An 18525-nucleotide genomic window follows, 5' to 3' on the forward strand; every position below is an offset into this window, starting at 1 on the left:
TTTTCAGACGTCGCTAAATTCTTGGGTCTTATGTTTGACAGAAAACTGTGCTGGTCCTCCCACGTTTCCTATCTTTCGGCTCGCTGTCTGCGATCGCTTAACACCCTCCGTGTCCTGAATCGTACCTCCTGGGGAGCGGACCGAGTGGTCCTTCTCCGCCTCTATCGCGCCTTAGTGCGCTTGAAATTGGATTATGGAAGCATAGTCTACTCCTCTGCTCGGCCGTCTATTCTTCGGCGTCTCGACTCTATCCACCACCGTGGATTATGTTTAGTGTCTGGAGCTTTTTACACTAGCCCTGTGGAAAGCCTTTATGCTGAGACTGCTGAACCTCCACTGTCCAATCGGCGAGCAGTCCTTCTAAGTCGTTACGCTAGCCATCTATCTTCCATGCCTGCTAATCCGGCCCATGACCTTTTTTTCGACGCCTCCTTTGATGTAGGGTATGCAGGCCGCTCCTCCTCCCTACTACCCCCGGGAGTCCGCTTTCGTCAACTGCTCCATTCTCTTTCCTTCCGCTTTCCTAAAACCTTCTTGACAACTTGGGGTACAGCACCGCCTTGGCTCCGCCCCCGGATCTGCCTGCTCCGTGACCTTTGTCGATTTCCCAAGGATGGTACCCCTACACTTGTTTATCGTCGGGCATTTGCTGCTCTATGTGCACAAATGACGGACGCCACATTTATTTACACCGACGGCTCGAAAACATCGTTAGGTGTAGGGAGTGCCTATATTGTTGGCGACACCCCAAATCAATTTCGGCTTCCCGACCAGTGTTCGGTGTATACTGCGGAGCTTTACGCTGTTCTCCAGGCTGTCCACTACATCCGCCGCCATCGGCGGATACAGTACGTTATCTGCTCAGATTCTCTCAGCTCTCTCCTCAGTCTCCAAGCTCTTTACCCTGTGCACCCTCTGGTCCACCGGATTCAGGACTGTCTGCGCTTGCTCCACCTGGGGGGCGTCTTGGTGGCGTTCCTCTGGCTCCTGGGACACGCTGGTATCTGTGGGAATGAGGCGGCCGATATAGCGGCCAAGGCTGCAGTCTCTCTTCCTCGGCCAGCTATTCAGTCGCTTCCCTTTACCGATCTACGGAGCGGTTTATGTCGAAAAGTTGCTCATTTATGGCATGCGCATTGGTCAACACTTCCCCATAATAAATTGCGGGAAGTGAAAGCCATTCCTTGCGCTTGGACCTCTTCCTCCCGAACGCGTCGTCGGGAGGAGGTAATTTTAGCCAGACTCCGGATAGGGCACTGTCTTTTTAGCCATGGACATCTTTTAAGCGGCGATCCTCCCCCACTCTGTCCCCACTGCTCTCAGCTGTGGACGGTAAGACACCTTTTAATTGAATGCCCCTATTTTAATCCGTTACACTCCCGTCTACAGCTATCGCCTGATCTATCGTCGATTTTAGCAGATGACACGCGCTCAGCCGACCGCGTTCTCCAGTTTATTAATGACAGTGAAATGACGTCAGTCATTTGAAGCCTTTTTTGGGGACAACCAACCCCTTTCTGTAGTGGATTTTTAAGCATTCCTTCTGCTTTTAGTTTCTCCACTTTTATGACCTTGTTACCATTGCTGCTGGTTTTCAATTTCGGTTTTTTACTGTTTCCTAAGTCACGGGCTGGGCACTAATGACCATAGCAGTTTTGCGCCCTAAAAAAAAAAAAAAAAAAAAAAAAAAAAAAAAAAAGCTCTTTATCATTTGGTACCTCCCCTCTCTTTCCCCCCTCCCCCCTTTTCCCCTTATACATTACAACCATGTCAGTTTACACTACTAAGTGTGATACAGATGTATAGGAACCTTGCTCTTGGCCGCTGCTGGTGCCCCTCGAAGCTTAGTGCCCCAAGTGGCCGTAACTAATTGTTTTATGTCCTGTATGGAAATCTCTCAGCTGTTTAGTCTCTGGTGCCCCTCTTAGCTTGATTCCCCAAGTGGCGGTTTGTGTCACTTGGGCCTTAAACCGACGCTGGACGTAGCCATCCTTGAGGTGGAGCTCGATATCGAGGAAGGTGGCTTGCTGGGCTGAGGAGCACCAGCTAAAGTGAACGTGGCAGAAGGTGTTGAGGTTCTGGAGTAATGTGGATAGGTTGTCCTCACCCTCAGTCCAGATCATGAAGATGGCATGAATAAATATGAACCAGGTGAAAGTATTGGATTCTGAGTGGTTAGGAAGAATTCCACTAGATAGCCCCTGAATAGGTAGCATAGGATGGTGCCATATGGGTACCCATTCCCGTACCATGGATTTGTTTGTAGGTGATGCCCTCAAAAGGGAAGTAGTTGTGAGTGAGGATCTAATCCATTTACACCTGCTGCCTCCTCTGTTCACACATATCCATCCACCAAACTGCATCTCACAGCGTCTTCTTATTTATTTATGTTTTTCTCTTTGATATTATTGTGTTTTCACAACAATTTTACTTTGTTTCACCTTTCACTATCAGCACTGCTCCCTCAGATTTCAATTTTTCCCCATACTTCATCTATTCAGTTATTGTATTTCCCATGTATTATTGCACATTTTTTATCTACCTCTATGGATCTTTGCTCCTTCCATCCGTAAAAATACAGAATAATTTCCCTGTTTGTACCTAGAACCCGAACCAACATGCTGTCCCTTTGTTGTTGCCTAGCTCTTGGCATCCACTCAAATGGCCTGATCATCAAATTACCAATCTCTAGCTGTGACCCCTCCTTCCAGAATGACCTCTATCTGTTTGAATTCTGTCAGTCCATAGCCCTCACCAACCTAGTCCTGCAAAACCATGTAAATCAGGCGCAAACCTGCTTGCAGTACATTCTCTTCATATGTAGAATTCTCCTGCTCTGCAGTCCCAAGTTCTTGCATCCCATCTCTCACAGTGAAACTCTTGCTTCCAGGAACTACAGCAACATGCACTACACCACTTCAAAAAAATCTCCAACCTGTTCACCTCCTACTCTCACCTTGAATTACAACTATCCACCACCTCTGTAGAGACTCCAAACCTCCCTCACCTCCCTTCATAGCCGACAAACCCTTCCTTGCAAGCCTACTACATGTACCACACCCTCAGAAACTCATTCCTACCACCATACAGAATCCAGAACCTAAACAGACTGGAAACACGGCCATGAACCTTTCTTCCAAAAGCCTTAGTCCCACAGAAGTATCAGTCACTTCCAAAAGTCTTATTTTTTGCTCCACTCCCAAATTTAATCATGCTTGACCTGTTGACAACCTTCTCCTGGTCCGTGCATTGGAAACACTTTTTTTCCACCAACCTTACCAATAAGACTCATTCCAAAACCAATATTTAACCCTTGCTCCATTGATGTCCAGTTGCAGCTTGAGCTTTGCATTCCCTGCTGCTGGTATGGGCACCAGCAAAATAGCTTGCAGCACACTAATAGTGAATGTTGTTGTGGCCAAGGCAGACACTCGTTAGGTGCTCCAGTTTGAAGCATGCAAAACAGGTAATGTCATGTAAAGGACAGTGACTTTTTTGATGTCATGTGCCACGATCTGAATACAATTTGATGGCAAAAACTTGTTGGGACCTTTTCACGATGGTGAGGAGGAAATTGTGCATGAGCTTCTGCTCGCTTTGGAATATGCTGAGGGTAAACAAAGCACTTCTGTTTCTGTGCGTCCAGTGACAGTGAAGGCGGTGGTCCCCTAATTACTGTACTAACTACTGAATCTTGTGTAGCTGGACTACCGAACATACGGATACTTGGAAAATCGGATGATGAGGTTGATTGGAAGTCATAAGTTGATCGTAGAGCACAATGATGAGTAATACCACTAACAATGTTGATACCAGAGAAATCGTGTAAGATAGCTTATGCTGATGCAATATTTCTCACAGGGTTGCATCCTACGACTAAAGCCTTCGCACCAACTTCTCTGACAGCATCAAGATGTATAATACTATCGCAGATTAAGGATTCTGCATGCAATGCAGTGCACTGTTTAAAGGTAAAAGCATACTTGTGTACAATGCCTTGCAAGTGAGCAGCTCATGCTGTGTAGGATTGCTTACATCCCTTAAGACTTTGATTAAACTGTAGCCTAGCTGCGGTGGTGCAAATGACAAACCTCAGAGAAACTCTTAACTACTAGGATTTGAGAGTGGGTGTAGTTTCTGCACCACTTTGTGAAATTTATTATTAAAAGACAGTAAGAGCATACACTTATGTTCAGTCTCAGTTATTTGACTTGCCTTGCAGTGAAGAATAAAGTGAGGTACATCGACCTCCTGAGTCTCATTTGCCTCATTTAAGCAAGCATATGGTAGAGGGGGAGATGAGGAAACTGCAGCTGCTTACTATTGTGGTTTTGCAGCAGTTATAACAGGAATATCTGCTGTTGCTTTTGCAGCTGAAGCTGCTGCTGCCACAACTTTAGAAACTCAAATCCATGCTTCATTGGAATAATTGCACAGTTAGAAGAAAAGGGGGCTATACATTCATCATACGTGGATGAGTTGAAAATTTGGTTCTGATGGGAGGCATGCTAGGGTAGTGGATGACCATTGTGTGGCCTAGCGGTCAAAACAACTGAATTCTGGTCCAAAACAAATTTTCGACTTTTCCCATTGATTTACATCAATGCCCACTCGCAGCCAATGTCTGTAATTCATTTGTGTATGGAAAGTTCTTATCGCCACCTTTCAGGTAGAACACAGTTTATGACCACTCACATTGGTGATAACGCACAGACCAAAGGAACTAACAGGCCATTCCTTAGGTCTATGGCAGCATCTTTAGTGCATTCAGCAGTTCATGGAGCTGTCAAAATCACAAATGTAATGTAGGAAGATCAGAATTACTGTTCAGAGGTGCGTAACTAAAGGCTTCAAAGATGGTCAAGTGTCAGGTCATGGTGTTTACAGCGAGCCTCTCATCAGTGGATGGCTCCATGTGATATGCTTGCTACAGGGGCAGTGCCTTACCTGGAAGCAAGCTGTGGCTGGAGTATGTAGGCCAAATATCTCTGACCTGTTCTCCATATCGACACTCGGGCTGGGCAAAGAATCCAAATCATTCAGATATTGAATGAGGTTGAAGCAGTAAGGGCTCCAAATGATTCCATCTGTATGGTATTGCTCATGACTCAGCAAATGTGGGCCCTGAATTGTTTCATTATGGCCGTTCATAGACGCCTCACATTAAACAAGCATTAAGCAGTGAAATATGAATGCTCAGATATGCTATAGAGCTATATGCTACGTCACACCATGCCTTGTTGCCACTGCAACCCCTCTTCAGCTGTAGTTTTTAGCACCTCTGCCCTAATATTTGCAAAACCTTCTGTCTCTTCATTTTATTGTTTTCCATTTGGTATTGTTTCTCATTGACCCATTGCTTTACAAAATACGTAATCAAGTTTGAATACTGTATGGTTGTTTGGATGTGACTATAAGGGATTGTTCTGCCGCCAGATTCTGATACATATGAACTTCCAGCTACAGAACCGTATTACTAGATGACTGAATGACAGGATACACATTGCAGTTGCTTCTCAGTTGGTATCATCTACATCACATCATCTCTGCTGAGTGAAGCATCACAGTGGTCAAAAACACTGGACTCACATTTACAAGGAGCAGATGTCAAATTCCTATCCAGACGGCAAATTTTGGTATTCCTATGGCTTCCATAAACTAAGGACAATGCCAGGAAAGGATGCAGCTAATACTGGGCCATGTTTTTATCTATAGATGTTACTAAATTGACATCCCCACCACTTTTTTCTGTATGTAGTGAACATCCCCCTCAAGAAACTACTGTAGTGATTTTGATACTGTTTTAATAGGTAAACTGGTTCACCAGAAAGGTTTGTGTATATAGTTTATTAATGTTTTATGCAAATTGACTGAACTAAAATGATTTAAAATCCCCTGCCACAGCCGTATCGTGCGATCCATGTCAAAAGAAATACCCGTGCCACCGTTTCTGTGGAAATGTCCGGTAATGGAACCGCGTCCGCCCATCTGATGAAGCGGTCCACTGCAGTGAGGAGGTAATGGTATCCTTCCAATGGCAATAGAGGTCCCACGATGTCCAGGTGCACATGTGTGAAATGTTGCGTCATAAGTGCTTTGTGCACGTGTCGTCCAGCCTTGACCCTCTGACAGTCTAAGCATGTTTTTGCCCAACTACGGCAGTCCTTCTTTATGTTGGACCACACAAATCTGTTCGTCATCAGTTTGACGCTGGTGTTTATTCCTGGATGAGCCAGCCCATGGACGCTGCCAATAATTGCCATTGCACTTTCGTAGGTACAAAAGGTCTTGGTTTTCCCTGTGATACATTGCCCAAAACTCTCAGACGTTCACCAGCAGGTTGTCTTTGTTGCAGACATAACCCAGATGTACTGTCGCAATGGAATTCGACGAGTTATTGGTCCGTATCTTGCGCAGCAGCTAGCTCCTTGTAGTCAGTAGCCTGAGAGATTGAATCCAACTGAGACAGGAAATCTGCCATGACGTTCTCAGATCCTTTTATATGCTGCAGCTCAGTCGTGAATTGAGCGATGAATTCAAGTTGTCTAAATTGTCGTTGTGAGCAGGCATCCTTGTTCCTACTGAAGGCGAAAGTAATCGGCTTGTGGTCTGTGGAAACCGTGAATGGCCTGGCTTCCACTTGTTGCCAGAAATGTCTGACAGCTTCATAAATTGCCAGCAATTCCTTATCGTAAGCACTCCATATCACTTGTGACGACGTAAGCTTACGGGAGAAGAAGCTCGGGGGCTTCCAGTGGCCTTCGACATGCTGGGGTAGAGCTGTCGGGGTCACTACTTTGGTCACTACAGCTTATCTCCTTCCGCTGAAGAAATACAATGAAGTAGTCAAGCAATAACTTTTTATTAACTAAAGTTTGAACTCGAATCAACTGAACATGAGTCAATACAAAAAATACTTACAAAAACCAAAGAGTAAAACAGATTGTCCGTTATTACTGCTGTGCCACACAAGTCATCCAAACATACTTACTTAGTGCTATCTGTGCAAAGCCAGGGCAGGTCGATAGTTTCATTTAAGAAGGTACTCTACTTCAAATGACCTCTTCAGCAAGGGGTGTTAAATCTCATTTTGTTGCCTTCACTTCTCTCTCTCTCATCTGCAGAGAATGAGTAGCATGTCCTTGACTGTAGTTATTTCCAGTGATCCAACGTCTCTGACTGACACGGGGCTGCAGATAGACAGTGACATAATGGTTGAAAACAAATCATCTTTTGGAAAGAAATTGTTATTTAGCTTCTTGTACTGTGGTGGGCACTTAAAAGTTTAGTACCATTCAACACATACAAGGGATAATCATAAAGCTTTAATTACATCCTTACAAAAAAACTCGAGTTATGTAATGTAGTTATTTGTCTGTAGACTTTGTACACATTGACATCACTGTGCCACAGTTCTGCAGTACACTGGTAGAGGAGCAAAACAGAATTGGGCAGGCAACTGATAAACTGGAGATGGGCTGTGGTGCTATATTTTGCCTCCTCTAGAGTGTGCTGCACTACCTTAGCATGGGGATTTCAGTGTGTACCAGAATGGAAAAAATGTACCTGCAGACAAACAAAATATTAAATTTTATGAGACTTTATTTTATGACTTCCCCTTGTAGAAGCAGACTTTTGATTGTGTCATATTAGCCTTGCATCATGTACTGTGATGCAGTATAGTAACATTTTTAATCCTACCTGCTAGGCATAGATAAGTGTGTGGAAGACATTATACTGATGCAAATTCTACCCACCTCATGTATTCCTTTCATTTGATAGTCTCTTAGAATAAATGATTGTGCCCGTGTTGCTACAATTAAAAAATTCTCAAGTTTACTGTATGCAGAACTTTTTCCTGGGCTATTGTAGTCACATGATAAGTTTGATCACAGGTAGACTTCACTTGCACAGAGACTGGTTCCTTTATCTTTAGTAGCATACTTCAATATGAGAAGAACAGCCTCAGCGAAAATCTTTTTTCTAAAACGGTATCGGGATATTGAGATGAATTCTGTGATTATGTTGACCTGTCTGTCTCGTATATTTGTCTTTAGGTGTTGCACAAAGTGTCATTTTTTAAAAAATATTTTTATGTTTTTGCTGCAGCAATAATATTGTGGTAGCCCTTGTCTTGTGAGTATTATTGTATTCCCCAGTACTATTAATTAAGGATGTTCCTGTTTGAACAGCAGGAGCCAGTCCAACCATAAAGAAAAACCAACTAATGAAAATCCCAGAGTGTTGTTAAATCACTGACTGTACCTTTTGTATAATTTATCCTAAATATGTCATGAGACATAACCAGAGAATTTTTTTCACTTGAAGCATGTTATGTGGAAAATCTGATTTAAATTATGATAAATTGAAGCAGATGTGATTCTCAAAACAGATCAATCCTTCAGAATTGAATGATAGCTTCGAAATGTATTGAACTAAAATAGAAAATTAAAATATTGATATTGAAGGCTGATTTGAGGGAATACCTGAAAACAAAGTGATTGTTAATTGGGAATGAACTACTTCTTGTTTACGTTGTCCTGACAGTCAGACACAAAACATAGACAACTGATGAGAGAGTGGAAGCACAGACAGAACAAGTTGCACTTCTGTCACACAGTACTGGGCCTACACATATGCTTACTGCTTTGTCACAGCATAACACAACTGCAACTTCATAATGGCTGTTGTAGACATATGTAGTGGATTTTGAGATTGCCAATCTTGACTGTCACAAAACACAGATAGCCTGTAGTGTAACATCTTCAGCCAGTCCAGAAATAGGGAGCCTTGGTCAAGTTGCCGTTTACAAAAAGTACGTGTAACTAGATTTGTAGATCTATGAAGGATCTATTGAAAATGCACCAAAACGCTGGTTTACATATTAGGAAGGCTAAAATGTTGCAACACAATGTATATTTTCATATAATAGAATGGACTAACAAGAATAAAAGAAGTACAGGATGTAGAATTAGAAAATCGTTCTGACGTATTTTGTAGTACATCATAATTATTTATTCCTGCTGCTGAGTTTTGATATTGTATGCCTTTCACTTTCATATAAATTGTCTGGAGAAAATATTCTGCCTCTCTATCAACTTCTGTTAAACCTGAAGACTTACAGGAAAAGGCACAAACTAAGTAAATGAAATAGCTCCAGTAAGTCGTAGAACTGCTTAAAGCAATATCCAAACGTCTGTTTGTGTGGTGTTACTGCTAAAATTTAAATGGCAGAAAGATATTTTTATTTTGATATAATAGCAATTTAATGAGTTTCAGATTTTTTTTTTTACTTTATTTGTACTGTGTAGCATTGCTTCTAGCCAAATTTCATGATTCGGCGTCAGTGAGAAGTACCTCATGGGTTTTGATGAGTGAGTTTGCAAGTGCCAAAATATGTGACAAATGACTGAATCTTTCCATTGCATTGACTTATAACCTTAAATTTTTTACTCTACCAAGGGGCCATAGAGTTTAGTACATGACATAAATTTGAACTTGATACACCAATTTACTTGAAAGAAAAAGAAGTCTTATAAGATGAACAGCCAGACAGACAGCTAAAAAATGACCAAAAAAATATATATGTATTGTGTGATCTAACAACAAATTAAGAATTTTTGGATTTTTTTCTGTACTTGTACTGTGAAACCTTGCTGCTTGCCACACTGCACAATTCTAGGTCAACAGAAAGGACCCTGTAGATTTGAATTTTCAAGTATCAAAGAGTTACAGATGCGAAAGTAGGGCACAAAAACTAAAAATATCATTTAGCACACTCTCAGTAGTATCACAGTACTTTCAGTAACATGTACTATGAACTGTTCTATGGCAACCACAAAAAAATTTTAAATACAAGTTTCATTAATTTTTGTTAATTTTAACTCTCAGCATACTTTTTAAAGAAATATTAGCATGTAAGTAAAGCCCTAAAGCTGAAAATATTGTATATGACATCACTGGAAAAGTGACATCCACTACTAATACTTCACTTCTTGTGTTAAGTTTAACTGAAAAATTTCTGGTCTCCAGTTGAAGAAGTCATTAAAAACATTATTTTTTAAGAGTTTTAAAATATAAAAAGACTAATTAGATTTCAATATTTTCAAAATGTGTACTTAAAGTACTCCCCCACCCTTTGTATTGCGAGGGTTACTGTAAACTGTACAGAAATTTCCTAGAACCTATGTCACCTAAATTTTTTTCTATTAACCAATTTTTGGTAGCAATCAGCATGTTTTCATTAATTTCTGAATAAGGTTTTGACCTGCAAAATTCTATATAATTAGAGAATACTGAAGAAAAACAAAATTACGAAGCAGTGAAAAGTGAGAGATTGGTCAAGAACATAGGCCTACATCGGCCTTAGAAAGATACTGGCTAAGATAATAAAAGGATTCTGATATGACAGAAACTTTTGGTTCATACTCTTGAAAAGAAATAGATATTGTCTAGATTATTCAGTATCAGTTCAGAAGTAATCCAGTAACATAATTAGAACTCTCTCTCTCTCTCTCTCTCTCTCTCTCTCTCTCTCTCTCTCATATGTAAGAGTTTGACCTAATCTACATAATGTTTAAATATTACCTTGTGGTGAAGCTTCCAAACATAATAGTTGAGTGAGTGTAGGCAAACCACGCAGAAATACAAGCTCATGGCTGTGAGATAGATGTAAGCTGTTTAGAAGTTGTAAGGCTTCCTTGGCTTAACTGGAATACCTGCGTACGTTTTAGTGAATGTAGTGGCAAGCTCACTTTTCTCTTTAATCCAGCAAAGATGCCACTGGTGCTTAAAAAGAGAAGAGCAAAATTTCATATCAAGGGTAAAAAGTGTAATTAAAGTATTAATTTATGTATTGAATGTAGTTTTCACCATGTATGGTATTAGAAGTCTTGTAAATTTCAGAAAACTGTGTGAAAGTAATGTATTAATGAAGTTGTTAGAGTTTTTTAAACAAAAAATAAAAAAGGCTGTCTGTACAGTTACTTGGTGTATTTCTGTCACAACCTTTTGTTTAAGAATATCCAACATTTCCAAAAATAGTTTCAGGTAAACTGGAAACAGCTTAAGAATAGTGTAGTATTTTTATTTCTGCTGCATATCAACTTCCTCCGTACCCCATGTATCCAAGCATGTAGCAAGAATTCATTTCCACATATCCTTTTAGCACTTCTTCTTGGTATGTTTGCTTTCAAGACCAGATTGGCCTTTGGAATACACAGCATGTTATTTGACTGTACTTGTCAAGAATATATTACTTATCTTGATGCATTTGATATATGGGATGACCTAGATGCGACAGTAAATCATCAAGAAAGAGCAATTTTCAATCCATGCCCAGTACATGCTATTACTATGTCATTTGCAGTGGATACTTTGCCACAAAGTGAATGTGTTTCTTCTGGAACAGATCTTAAGCTTTACATAAGCCTTTCTCTGACTATCTGTTATTCTGCAAAATGATTCAAAGGAACATAATCATGGACTTTGGAAGAAAGTTGGGGGTGGAGGAGGAGGGGGAGGGGTTGGCAGCAGCAGAGTGAGACTTTTAAGTTGCCCTTCCAGATGTTCTGAGGTGGATCGAATGGCTGTGAAAGCCAGAGATTCTTTTTGTGCCCTAATCTAGCACATTGATTCAGTAAGTCTCGTTCCCCAGAAGTGAATCATTTCAGTATGCATTGTAGAGCCAAAATGATTGTAGCACACAGTTCACCAAGTAAAAGAAAGCTATAAGATTACCTGCTCCCATCCATATACAGTTTCTGATGATTCATAAAGTGAATGGGCTGAGAATGGGAAATGTTATCTATTCTTTGGTAAGTATTTCAGTGATGATAAATAGAGGAAATGGATGGTGTTTTGGTTTTCATTATGAGTATTTCCACCATTTGTCTTGATGTACACAAATTTGACAAAAAATTATATACTTTCATTTTGTTAGATTGATTACAAAATGAAGTATGAGGGTAATGTTGGTATTTCAATGGTTTGTAGAGTTTGGCCAGTTGAATAATAGTCTTGAGAGTTGCAGAGAAATGTAGCATTATAATTACATGAAATTATTTTGTTATATTAACACCAAGAATTTTATTAAAAGTAATTGTTGTAATTGATGATTAATGTGCTGAAGTTTAACTTTCTGTCAATAAGATTTTAAACCAAAGAGAGACAGTAATAAGCTCAAAAAGAAGTAATGTATTTGCATGAACAGTGAGCTCTTGTTTTTTTTAGGAGAGGTACAAGCCAATGGTGCAGGATAGTGATTTCGTCCATCTTTGTTTTGAAGCTGCTCAGATGATTATTTTAGAGACTCTTTAATGTACTCGGGCGAATTTTGTCAACTATATATGACTACTGCAGCTGTCTTTCTTACCTTAAAATTATGACGAGCTAATTTTTGATAATCATTTGCAGAAGAGAGTGTAGCATCTGGACTGGAATCGGATATAGAAGACAATGATTCTGATTTGGACACTAAGAAAATACCAATACTTCCAACATCTCTATCAGCATATGACACGTCCATTGACAAAAATCTGCCTGATACAGTAACATTATTGACAACACCTGCTGGTGCCAAAGTATATCTGATTGGCACTGCACACTTCAGTGTGGAAAGTCAGGAAGATGTCTCGAAGGTAAACTACATCTTTTGTGAAATTCAATCTCTCTTTTTTTCTGTCCTTGTCATAATTATCAGAATATATTACAGTTACACATTTCACTGTTAATTTGTTTTAATTTTTGGCTAATAAGGATTTGTTTATACTGTAGATAATAAGAGCTGTGCAGCCCCACATCGTTCTAGTGGAATTATGTAGAGCACGTGTCAATATTTTACAGTTGGATGAGAAGACTATTTTAGAAGAAGCTAAAAATATAAATTTTGGTAAGATATTCTTTTCCGCAGTATGCAGGACTTTACTATTACTGTGGAAAACACTTTCCAAAAATTACTCTTATTCTTTTTTTCCCCTTCATAAATTAATACACTCACCCTAGATTAAATACTTTTCGTCTTTCTTCTTTAAAACTGGGGGTGGTGATCTAAATATTCTCTGTAATTGTGATGCCAGTATCCATGTGCAACCTTTTACACACAGAATTAACTGACAAATAAAAATAAGTATCAGATGTGTAGAATCTTCTGCATTTACACTTTTAAAAGTGTATAAAGTTGACACGTTTGTACACACCTCCAATTGTGAATCGTAGTGGGGCAGTATCTCACTGTTGTGGAAGGGTGTTCACATGCTTGCAAAGCCTTCCCAGTGCTTTAAAAGTATTTTTTGTGCCTTAAAATATTTATGAAGTTGGCACAATTAAAATTCTGCTTCTACTTATAATGAGATTGTTAAATTGCCTGCTGTACCACCTAGAGATTGTTAAATTGCTTGCTGTACCATCTTTGAAAGTGAAGGTAATTGTTCTTAAAGACAAATGTAATATTGCTTTTCTTTTCTTTTGGAGATTGTTAAATTGCTTGCTGTACCATCTTTGAAAGTGAAGGTAATTGTTCTGAAAGACAAATGTAATATTGCTTTTCTTTTCTTTTTTTCCTGTTTTTATGCTTAAATACATGCAACTGTACAAAATTTCTTCAAATGGTTTTGCTTCTTTGTCCAAACATCAGAATTAAATTGTACGTAGCTGTAACAGATATTAATATTAAATTAAACAGTGGAAAATCCAGGATGGAATGTAACAGTATTATGAAATGGATAGTTTCTACTCACCACATAGTGGAGATGCTGAGTCGGAGTTATAGAAACAACAAAAAGACTTTCGGAAGTGAGCTTTCAGCCAACAAGGTCTATGTTGAAAATAGACAACAAAACACACACGCACACACACACACACACACACACACACACACACTTGCAGCCAGCTGATGCCAAACTGCCTCCTGGCAGTCAGTCAGTCAGAAGGCACCCTGGCTTCAGCTGCCACAGATTGTGGTCAGGTGTGTGTGTGTGTGTGTGTGTGTGTGTGTGTGTGTGTGTGTGTGTGTGTTTTCAACAAAGGCCTTGTTGGCTGAAAGCTCATTTCCGACAGTCTTTTTGTTGTGCCTATCTGCAACTCAGCATGTCTACTATATGGTGAGTAGCAACTATCATTTTCGAGATATTAATGCTATTGTTTTTAATGTACACAATGACATGAAGTATTTAGTGAAGTCATGTGGTTACAAACAAAAATTATTGACTGTAATAAATACTCACAAGGAGGGGATTAAAACAATTTTAAAATAGTTTGACCCTTCTTCTTTCCAGGAAGGAAGGAAAAAATGTTGCTGGATAGAAGATAAGTGGCTTAGTCCAACAAATTGTTTTGCAACAACCAGAAAAGGCACTGTTATAGGGTTTCCTCATGTAATAACTGTTAGAAAGGCTCTCAGGTATAGTGTTGTATGCTGTTGTGGAAACTACACAGTTTTTCAGCAAATAAGTAGTTCATCATCTTCAGGTCCTCTAATGAATAGGCAGTTTATATACTGCTTGCACATTTTTACTGGGCCCCTCTTATTGGTGGAAGGTGACTGTATTCATGGTGCTCCAATATATTTACACTCGTTGCCAACCATAGCTGTGTAACAGTGTTGTGTGCCGTAACAATAAGTAGTCATTGTGAACATAGTCTTGTTCTGTGTGCATTGTTGTGTATAGTGATTGCTAATATTATTTACAAAAATGAGCAAACTTCTGCGTCACTTCTGCAATGCATCAGTCCATTACATGTTCATTTCTTTTCTAAGCTATGAGCTGGCTGCTCTGGGAAAAGGAAACTGGGCTTGTCTCAGTAGCCAGTGGACTACGAGCTGATAGCAAGCATCTGCTCCCAGAATCCTCCACTAGGGGGCCAAGTAAAAATGTGTAATCAGTATTACTTCAGTTGAAAAGTGCAGGAAGAGGAGAGAGGCTGTAAGATCATCAATGTAAAATATGATGTTAACCTCCAGAACCCTCTTCTGCAGAAACAGACTACAAATCACATTGTGATATCAGACTGCTGTCAGTGGTTTCGGTGAAATCCAGTTCTTGTCGATTAAATAATTCACCATACATATTTTGACCTCTTCTGTAATCCCCTGCGGGTCCGGGTGTTAGGTGTTAGAAAAGGCCCGAGGTATTGCTCCCTGTCGTAAGAGGCGACTAAAAGGAGTCTCACACTTTTTGGCTCTATGAGTTCAGGTCCCATTCTACTGTTTGACCTGTCACTTTCCAAATTCTACAGAAGTGCCGGCCATTTGGGTAAGGACGCATTGCCCCCTGCGATTCAACTATTTGGGTCAGGACACCTTCCGGGGTATGTCATCATCCATTGTCTCCTGTCCTCTTTCGCCTCCATGACAATACTGGATTTCTCTGCACCCAATATCTAGCACAGTAGCCAGTCCGTTGTGATGGGGCCTTCATGTACCCATTTGGTGGTAGTCTCCTGACAACACGTGGATTGCACTGCTGATGCCTGAGCTGTAAACCGCCCACGTACTGCCTGTCTTCCTGGGGCATCAGGACTCCCGGCAACGGCCATCATGCCAGTTGGCCTTTGCTGTGGCTGAGTGGCACCTGTGGGGAGAGCCCCTGATCGGAGTGGGTGGCATCAGAGCGGACGACCCACAATGAAGCAGACTAAGTCGTCTCTTGCTGGTGACTGTATGGCACCAGCAATCTCTAAGGAGGACAAGATAGAATACAATGCTGACAGGTATGACCCTAAATCATTTCCCTCCCTCCCTACGCCATGGGAGGAATGTAGAGCTACAGAATGGAGAGAGCCATATTTGCCTCGGTTTTTAGTGGTTCAAAAATGGTTCAAATGGCTCTGAGCACTATGGGACTCAACATCTGAGGTCATCAGTCCCCTAGAACTTAGAACTAATTAAACCTAACTAACCTAAGGACATCACACACATCCATGCCCGAGGCAGGATTCGAACCTGCGACCGTAGCGGTCGCGCGGTTCCAGACTGAAGCGCCTAGAACCGCTTGGCCACATCGGCCGGTGGTTTTTAGTCTGTAGCAGAACCGACGGGGACTCTTTTCTACCGACGAAGCTTCAGTTTTTCGTTGAACGCCTTGAGGGTATGTTTGGAGAAGTGACAGCACTGTCCAAGATACGAAACGGCGCAGTCTTGATTCAGACAGCATCCCCAGCCCAGTCCCGAATGTTACTTGCCTGTGACAAGCTGGGTGATATTCCTGTTTCCATCACTCCCCATAAAAGCCTCAACATGGTCCAGGGGATTATTTTCCATAGTGACCTCCTCTTGCAGTCTGACGACGAGCTCCGTGCCAATTTAGAACGGCGGGGTGTTCATTTCATCCGGTGCATTTACAGGGGACCTAAAGACAACATGTTTGCTACCGGTGCCTTCATCTTGGCGTTTGAGGGTATTCATTGTCTGAAAAGGTCAAGGTGATGGTTTACTGCTGTGACGTTAAACCATACATCCCTCCCCCAATGCGGTACTTTAAGCGCTGCAAGTTCGGGCACATATCTTCCCGCTGCACACCCAGTACTACATGTAGAGACTGCAGATGTCCACTGCACCCAGATACTCCATGTGTGCCACCTCCCACTTGCATCAACTGTGGATAGCACCACTCCCCTTGCTCGCCCGACTGCCCAGTACTCCAAAAGGAGCGGAAAATTATGGAATACAAGACCCTGGACCGGTTGACTTACACAGAGGCTAAATGTAAATTCGAAAGATTACACACCATTCAGTTGATGTCGGCATTTGCTTCAGCTACATCACCATCGCCGTCCCAAGTGCCAGTGGTTCCTCACTCTATGCTACGAATAGTGGGCCCTCTGGGCCATCGGAATACATCCACCCCCTTGGTGGTAGGGGGCAAATCTTCCTCCGTTGCTCCCAACTACTTCAGGAGCAAGCCTCCCCCCCCCCCCCCAAATGCAGGGGACATTGGTTCCCTCCCCCCTGTCGGAGAAGCAACAGCCTCCTCCGGCTCCTGTCACAGCGGAAAGGGTCCCTTGGGGCCCTCTCTTCCAAGGTCTCCATTAATGCCACGGTGGACACTTGCCAGTGGCTCAAGGAGCCAAAAGCTGCTGAACGAAGAGCTTCACTGTCTTGCTCCATGCCTGAAGCTGCTTCAGAGAAATATTCCCAGCAAGCCCCTTAAGAGAAGCAAGAGAGCAAGCAAACTAAGAAGAAGTCTGCTAAGAAACAGGACCCTCTGCTGGCCCCAACACCACCACTCCCTATCAATTCTGCATCTGAGGATGCAGTAGAGATATTAGCGTCCCCTGTGGACCTGGATCTCACTGATGCCTCATCCACCATAGAAATGGCTACAAATACTCAGTTGGAGGCAGCAGGTGACCCTGAGGCATAACCTGCTTCCTGGCGCGCTTCATGCCTTCCCACCCTCATGATAATGTCATCCTCCAGTGCAATTGCTGTGGTTTTTTTCCACCACCTGGCTGAGCTACAGCAACTATTAAGCTTCACACCTGCTTTTTGCATTGCCCTCCAGGAAACCTGGTTCTCGGCAATGTGGACCCCTGTCCTCCGTGGCTACAAGGGATACTACAGAAACCTGTAGCGACTATAATCGAGTGTTAGGTGGAGTTTGTGTCAATGTTCTGAACTCAGTATGCAGTGAACCTGTGCTCCTTCAAACCCCTCTTGAAGCTGTGGCAAGCTGTGGCTGTCAGGACAAGGACGATGCAGGAAATAACTGTCTGCAATGTACATCTTCCTCCAGATGGTGCACTACCCCTGAATGCATTGGCTGCACTGATTGATCAAGGCACCAGACCTTTCCAACTTTTGGGAGATGTTAACACTCATAACCCCTTGTGGAGTGGTACAGTTCTTACTGGCCGAGGCAGAGATGTCAAAAATTTACTGTCACAACTCGAGCTCTGCCTCTTAAATACTGGGGCTGCCACACAATTCAGTGTGGCACATAGCACATATTCGGCCACTGATCGCTCGGTTTGCAGTCCTGGCCTTGTTCCATCTATCCACTGGAGAACACATGATTCCCTGTGTGGTAGTGACCACTTCCCCATCTTCCTGTCACTGCCCTGGCATCAGACCCACAGGTGCCTGCCCAGGTGGGCTTTAAACAAGGCGGATGGGAAACTTTCACCTCTGCTGTCGCCATTGAATCTCCTGCACATGGTAACAACGATGTGGTGGTTGAGCAGGTAACTACAGCAATCGTTTCTATGGCGTTAAATGTGATCCCTCATTCTTAAGGGTGCCCCCGGCGAAAGACAGTCCCTTGGTGGTCTGCCTGAAGTCGCTGTAGCAATTAAGGAGCGTCGGCGAGCTCTACAGCGACATAAGCGGCACCCTTCCCTGGAGCACATCGTAGCCTTTAAACGACTCCGTGCCTGCATTCGCCAACTTATCAAATAACGGAAGCAGGAGTGCTGGGAGAGATATGTCTCAACCATTGGGTGCCATACGTCACCTTCCCAAGTTTGGGCAAAGATCAAACTCCTTTTCAGGTACCAGACCCCAACAGGAGTTCCTGATGTTACCATAAA

General features: G+C 42.0%; 1 protein-coding gene across 2 annotated transcripts in view; it reads left to right on the forward strand.

The window, feature by feature from the left end:
• Window positions 1-18525, forward strand: part of LOC126245744 (traB domain-containing protein) — a 198789-nt gene that overhangs the window by 52140 nt on the left and 128124 nt on the right. The window contains exons 1-3 of one of the 2 annotated variants that reach the window (XM_049948342.1): window positions 10699-10822; window positions 12415-12638; window positions 12775-12889. In XM_049948342.1, the coding sequence (XP_049804299.1) occupies window positions 10777-10822; window positions 12415-12638; window positions 12775-12889 (385 nt within the window). In that variant the 5' untranslated portion in view covers window positions 10699-10776. Of the gene's footprint in view, window positions 1-10698; window positions 10823-12414; window positions 12639-12774; window positions 12890-18525 lie in introns of those variants that run through there. The other variant, XM_049948341.1, reaches the window with a different exon arrangement.

The sequence above is a fragment of the Schistocerca nitens genome, chromosome 1 (genome assembly GCF_023898315.1).
Source record: "Schistocerca nitens isolate TAMUIC-IGC-003100 chromosome 1, iqSchNite1.1, whole genome shotgun sequence".
NCBI lineage: Eukaryota > Metazoa > Arthropoda > Insecta > Orthoptera > Acrididae > Schistocerca > Schistocerca nitens.